General features: G+C 50.5%; 1 protein-coding gene across 1 annotated transcript in view; it reads left to right on the top strand.

Annotated features, from left to right (window-relative positions):
• The window catches only part of ELL (elongation factor for RNA polymerase II), a gene marked incomplete at its 3' end in the record, with an annotated part of 55859 nt that extends 48705 nt beyond the window's left edge, over positions 1–7154 (top strand). Inside the window, exons 8-10 of the mRNA XM_057387284.1 lie at positions 117–609; positions 5092–5158; positions 6968–7154. Of these exons, the coding sequence (XP_057243267.1) occupies positions 117–609; positions 5092–5158; positions 6968–7154 (747 nt within the window). The remainder of the gene's footprint in view (positions 1–116; positions 610–5091; positions 5159–6967) is intronic.

Raw genomic sequence — 7154 nt, 5'->3', positions numbered from 1 at the left:
CCCGGGATATTTTTTCCCTTCTCCCCGGTATTCCACCACCACCTAGTGGTAACACCCATCTCCATCCCTCATCCTCACCACCTCTCACTTCTCCTTTCCCCCTCTCCTTTTAACAGAAACGATCCCAACCTCTGGAGTTCATCGACCCCCTGGCCAACAAAAAGCCCAGGATCTCGCATTTGGCTCACAGAACCCAACCCACATTYAACGGGAAGCTGAATTCCTCCAACGGGAAGGACGCCCCGGTCCCTCCTGCCCTTCCCCCGGAGCCCGTGAGCTCCAGCTCATCCTCCCTGCCCGTGCTGGAGCTGCCCAGAGCCCACGATCCCCTGGCAGATGTCAGCAACGATCTGAGCCACAACGGCAGAGACTGTGAGAGCACGGAGCCTCCCGAGAGACTGAGCCACCCCCTGCCCACAGACTGTGCCCAGAGCAGCAAACACAACTGCGGCTCCTACGTCAAATCCAAGAAAAAATCCAAAAAGCACAAAGACAAGGAGAAGGAGAGGAAGGAGAAGAAAGGAGAGGAGAAGTGTAAAGAGGAGAAGCAGAACTGTGAAGTAATAAAAAATGCTGATTTAGTTAGTGTTGCCCAGGAACAGGTCCCAGGTGAGTGGGGGTTGTGAGAGGGTTGTGGGGTGATCCTGGGGTGATCCTGGGGGTGTTCATGGGTGATCTTGGGGTGATTCTGACTGTGATCCTGGGGGTGTTCACAGGGTGATCCCAGGATCCTGATTCTGATCCCAGGGGTGATCCTGGGGTTGATTCTGACTCTGATCCCAGGGGTGATCCTGGGGATGATTCTGGGCCGTGATCCTGGGGGTGTTTACAGGGTGATCCTGGGGTGATCCCTGGGGTGATCCTGGCTCTAAGGCTGTGATCCTGGGGGTGTTCAAAGGGTGATCCCAGGATCCTGATTATGATCCCAGGGGTGATCCTGGGGTTGATTCTGGGCTGTGATCCTGGGGGTGTTCACAGGGGTGATCCCAGGATCCTGACTCAGATCCCTGGGGTGATCCTGGGGATGATTCTGGAGTGATTCTGACTGTGATCCTGGGGTGATCCCAGGGTGATCCCAGGATCCTGACTCTCATCCCAGGGGTGATCCTGGGGGTGATCCTGGCTGTGAGGCTGTGATCCTAGAGGGTGATCCCAAGATCCTGCTCTGATCCCAGGGGTGATCCCAGGGATGATCCGAGCTCTGATCCCTGCTCTGATCCCAGGGATGATCCCACAATCCCCGCCATGATTCCAGCTCTGATCCCAGGGATGATCCCCGTTGTGATCCCAGGGATGATCCCAGCCGTGATCCCAGGATCCTAGGGATGATCCCTGCTCTGATCCCAGGGGTGATCCCACAATCCCCGCCATGATTCCAGCTCTGATCCTGGCTGTGACCCCAGCTCTGATCCCACAGTCCCAGCTCTGATCCCAGCCATGATCCCAGCTCTGATCCCACAATCCCAGCCATGATCCCAGGGATGATCCCACAATCCCAGTTCTCATCCCAGGGGTGATCCCACAATCCCAGCCCTGCTCCCAGGGGTGATCCCACCTCTGATCCCAGCTCTGATCCCACAATCCCAGCCCTTCTTCCAGGACCCCGTACAGGATGAGGCCGCTCCTCCTGTGCCATCCCATGCTCTGCCATCCCAACACCCTCTCCTGTGCTCTCTGCAGATCCCCAGAGCTGTTTCCTCCCTGTCCCAGGGCYCAGCAGGTTTTTCCTGTTTCCCCTGGGTGCTGCTGGCAGCTCCCTCCCGGCCTTGTGCTGCTGTTGGGGTGACTCTACTTCAGATTTTAATGACAACTTTAATGACAACTTACTCRCAAAAGCCTTTAATATTGGCTGCAAAAGCAGTGATAGATAAATGTGGTGATGAATGCTGCTGAAGCACTGGGGAACCAGCTCTCCCAGGCTGGAAAAGCTTCCCTGCATCCCASTAGAGCTGGGAATTCCTGAATTAATCCCACTGAACTCCTTAATTCAGGGACTGACACAGCAGTGATTCTCCACTGAGGGGGTTTGAAAATATTTTCCATCGAGCCACTGTTTCAGAGTYAGGTCTGTGCTCTCCTGGAAGTCAGAGCAGAGGATTTTTCGTGGCTGCTTCATCCATTCCTTGTCCTGCTGGGACTTCCCTGCAGCCTCTGGGATTATCTGTGAAATCCYTTTTTGCATTTCCCTTCACCCCATTGCTGCTTTCTGCATTCCTCTGCACGCTGGGTGTGTGAAAACCCCTCATTTTGGGTTCCAAAAGGGAAATATCGTGAAATGGAGATGAATTTGCTGGGAGGGCAGAGCTGCTCAGGGTGTTGGGGTGGAGCTGTTCCCATCCTCCCCTTCCCCACAGAATTTTGTGTCACTTCAGAACTGACAATTCCTCATTTCTGTGTCAATCCCCCGTTTTTCTGTGAATGTTTTTTTTCCCTTCCACGTTGTTTCTCCTCCCCAACGGGAAGTGGTTCTGTGGTTCTGCCCCTTCTCTTTTTTAAACATATTTTTGTCAGCGTTTCTTAGAAATCCCCCAGATTCTTTCCTTGGAAAGTTGCTGAGCCTCCACCACCTTTCCTGCTTCACTTCACAGTTTAATTCCTGGTTTTTTTGTGATTAATAAGAGCTGGGTTTTGTTCCTGCTGCTGTTTGGAGATATCAGATTTGGATTTGGGATCCATCCCCAACAGGACAATGTGCTCACTCCTGCTGGGATCCTGAGCATCCAGCACTGGGATATTTTCATTCCTTGCCTTGCTGTGGGCAGCACCAGCCTCACCCTGCTCCTCTGGGGCTGGAGAAAACAGAAAATCACAAAAAATTTGGGTTGGAAAGACCTTAAAGCTCCTCTGGTTCCACCCCTGCCGTGAGCAGGGACACCTCGTGCCAGGAGTGGGAGTTTCTCCTGGAAATTTCGTTCCTGAAGTTCTGGAAGGACCTTTGGGGTCCTTTCAGTCAGTAGATGGCACTCACAGGCAAAATAAACCTCCCTGGGTCCTTTTCCTTCCTCCTTCAGCTCTGCACGCTGTGGTGGGAGAGGAGGAAAAGCAGAATGGGGAATTTGGGGTGGGTTTGGGTTTGGAAACTTTGGGTTTGTGGTGCCATTGTCCCATCCTTGCTGGGGTGGGAATTCAGGGGAAAATCCTGAAAATCTGTTTGAGGGTCAGTGCTGACTCTGGAGAGGGCTGGGAATGGAACACGGAGCTGGTGGGGAGCAAAATCCCTTTCCAAAAGTGGATCCAACTCCCTCTCCCTCCCCATTTACCCTGCAGGGTCCTGTGGATGTGGGGGATGACTCTGGGTTGGGATTATTCCTGTTTTCCCGAGGGTTTTGCTCATCTTCCTCCCCATTTACCCTGCAGTGTTATGGGGGATCTGGGTTGGGATTATTCCACTTTTCCTGAGGGTTTTGCTCTTGTTCCTCCCCATTAACCCTGCAGTGTTTGGGGGTATCTGGGTTGGGATTATTCCTAAATTTGGATTATTCCACTTTTCCCGAGAGTTTTGCTCTTGTTTCTCCCCGTTCACCCTGCAGTGTTTGGGGGGATCTGGGTTGGGATTATTCCTCTCTTTCCAAGGGTTTTGCTCTTCTTCCTCCCCATTAACCCTGTCGGGTCCTGTGGATATGGGGAATGACTCTGGGTTGGGATTATTCCTAAATTGGGATCATTTCACTTTTCCCGAGGGTTTTGCTCTTGTTCTTCCCCATTAACCCTGCAGTGTTTGGGGGCATCTGGGTTGGGATTATTCCAATTTTCCTGAGGGTTTTGCTCTTCTTCCTCTCCATTAACCGTGCAGGGTTCTGTGGATGTGGGGGATGACTCTGGGTTGGGATTATTCCTAAATTGGGATTATTCCACTCTTCCCAAGGGTTTTGCTCATCTTCCTCCCCATTAACCCTGCAGTGTTTGGGGGATCTGAGTTGGGATTATTCCTGTTTTCCTGAGGGTTTTGCTCTTCTTCCTCTCCTTTAACCCTGCAGTGTTTGGGGAGATTTGGTTTAGGATTATTCCACTCTTCCCAAGGGTTTTGCTCATCTTCCTCCCCATTAACCCTATAGTGTTGTGGAGGATCTGAATTGGGATCATTTCACTTTTCCCGAGGGTTTTGCTCTTCTTCCTCTCCATTAACCCTGCAGGGTCCTGTGGATGTGGGGGATGACTCTGGGATTATTTGGGATTATTCCTCTCTTCCCAAGGGTTTTGCTCTTGTTCTCCCCATTAACCCTACAGTGTTATGGGGGATCTGAGTTGGGATCATTTCACTTTTCCTGAGAGTTTTGCTCTTCTTCCTCTCCTTTAACCCTGCAGGATTCTGTGGATGTGGGGGATGACTCTGGGTTGGGATTATTCCTAAATTGGGATTATTCCACTCTTCCTGAGGGTTTTGCTCATGTTCCTCCCCGTTTACCCTGCAGTGTTATGGGGGATTTGGGTTGGGATTTTTCCACTTTTCCCAAGGGTTTTGCTCTTCTTCCTCCCCATTCACCCTGCAGCGTTTGGGGGTATCTGGGTTGGGATTATTCCTAGGTTGGGATTTTTCCTCTCTTCCCAAGGTTTTTGCCCCCTCCTCTCCCATTCCCAAACATTCCCATCTGACCCCACACCCATGTTTGTTTTTGGGGCCGTGTGGGGTGAGCCCTGCACCCCCTACAAACCCCTCAGCACTTTGGGGTGTTTCACTCAGGGATCTCCCCCTGATCTCCCCAGAGCACTCTGCAGTGCAGGATTAGGAACAAAGCAGCTTTTCCCCTCTCCCAGCCCCACTCAGGGATGTTTTTCCCCGTTCCCAGCGGTGCTATCGGTGTTATCCCACTCCAGGCAATGTTTATCCCAATTAAATTCATTTTTTTTTTTTTGCTTCTCAATGCTCTGGCCGATTCTGGGGTTGTTTTGCTGACAGACAAATACTGGAGGAGCCTTGAACTCTCAGGCACCTTGTGGTGGCTCCTCTGCCTCTGTCCCTTCCAAACAAAACAGAAATCCTTTAAAATTCCTTAAACTCCGCATTGCAGACGAGTTTTACAAGCTCCAGGCCGAATCTCAAAGCACTTTGAAGTTTTAAGAACATCTATAAACAAATCTTTATTTTTTCAGGTTTAAATGGAACATGCAATAACTCTAGTGTCCCAACATCAACTTCAGAAATGCCAGATTATTTATTGTAAGTACATTTTATCGGTTGTTTCATCACTTTGGGATCGTGTTTTGGGCTAAAAAAAAAAAAATCACATTATGGTGAGGATTTTGGTTGGACTTTTTGTGTTATTTGGTGGAATTTGTGAGGTGGGTGTCAGAAAAAAGGGTGAACCCAGCTTTGCAGGTTTTTGAGACAAAACTTTGCAGGTTTTTGAGGCTAAACTTTGCAGGTTTTTGAGACTAAACTTTGCAGGTTTTTGAGGTTAAACTTTGCAGGTTTTTGAGGTTAAACTTTGCAGGTTTTTGAGGCTAAACTTGGTATCAAGGCTGGGTTTTACCTCCTTAAGGAGTTCAAGGTTATCTCCTGTAAATTTTTGAAGCACTTCAGGAGCATTTTCCACATCCTGGCCCTGCTGCAGCCAGAGCAGGAGGCGAATTGGAGCCCTCACCTGCCAAAAGATGGGTTTTACCTTCAGAAAGGGCTGTAAATCCCAACTTTTCATGGTTTTTGTGGAGCAGAATTATTTAAAAAAGGCCCCTCAGTTCAGCCTGAGCTCAGGGCAGCTCCAGCATCTCCGGAAGGTGCTGGAAATGGAATCAGTGGTGGAAAAAAAGCTCCTGGGGGCTCTTTGCCACCCCAGGGCCTGGCAGCGATGGCTCCGTGCTCTGCTGTCCCTTTGAAGCTGTGACACTGTGACACTGCACTCCCCGTGCAGAACTCGGTGTTCTGTGGGTGGGAGGAGCTGTGGCAGCACCATTGGGGTGTCCTCCCCCACCCCTGAGAGTGCCCTTCCCCACCCAGAGCTGCCCTTCCCCACCCCAGAGCTGCCCTTCCCCACCCAGAGCTGCCCTTCCCCACCCTGAGAGCACCCAGGAGCAATAAATGGGGTTTGTGTGACAGCAGCTCGAGGCATTGAGCCCTGTGTGCTGCCTGTGCTGCTGCAGGGCTGGGCAGGGCGGGAGGAGATCCAAAACTATTGACCAAAACCAGACAATTCCCCCAAATCAAACCAACTCCCTGAAAACAAACCAGCTCCCCAAAACCCAGAACAATTCCCCAAACACGAACCAACTCCTCCAGAACCCAAACTAATTCCCCCAAACCAAACCAATTCTCCCAAACCCATTGACCAAACCCCTCTTTTTTTTTCCCTCCCCCATAGAAAATACACATCCCCACAGAAGATTCCCCCAAAACCCAAACCCATTCCCCCAAAACCCAAACCAATTTCCCCAAAACCAATTCCTCCAAAACCCGTTGACCAAAATCTCTTTTTTTTTCCCTCCCCCCCAGAAAATACGCATCCCCAGAGAATTGCCCCCACAACCCAAACCAATTCCCCCAAACCCATTGACCAAAATCTCTTTTTTTTCCTCCCCCTGCAGAAAATACTCATTCCCACAGAGAATTTTCCCCCCAAACCAATTCCCCTCAAACCCATTGACCAAACCCTACATCCCCACAGAGAATTGCCCCCAAAACCCCAAACCAATTCCCCCAAACCCATTGACCAAAATCTCTTTTTTTTTTCCCTCCCCCCACAGAAAATACACATCCCCAAACCAATTCCCCCAAAACCTCATTTTTAACTCCTCCTGCAGAAAATACACATCCCCACAGAGAATTGCCCCCACAACCCAAACCAATTCCCCCAAAACCAATTCCCCCAAACCCATTGACCAAACCCTACATCCCCACAGGGAATTGCCCCCAAAACCCAAACCATTCCCCCAAAACCACTTCTCCCAAAACCCAAACCAATTCCCCCAAAACCCAAACAATTCCCCCAAAACCCATTGACCAAAATCTCTTTTTTTTTTCCCTCCCCCACAGAAAATACGCAGCCATTTCCTCCTCGGAGCAGCGTCAGAGCTACAAGAACGATTTCAACGCCGAGTACAACGAGTACCGGGATTTACACGCCCGGATAGAGCGGATAACCCGTCGCTTCACCCAGCTGGATGCCAAACTCAAACAGCTCCTGCAGGGCACCGAGGAGTACAAGGTAGAAAACAAAAAA

This window comes from Malurus melanocephalus, unplaced genomic scaffold (assembly GCF_030028575.1).
Source record: "Malurus melanocephalus ecotype Western Australia unplaced genomic scaffold, MMel_1.1 scaffold_1167, whole genome shotgun sequence".
Taxonomy (NCBI): domain Eukaryota; kingdom Metazoa; phylum Chordata; class Aves; order Passeriformes; family Maluridae; genus Malurus; species Malurus melanocephalus.
Note: the sequence above shows the minus strand (reverse complement) of the source record. Positions and strands in the feature narration are given on the sequence as shown.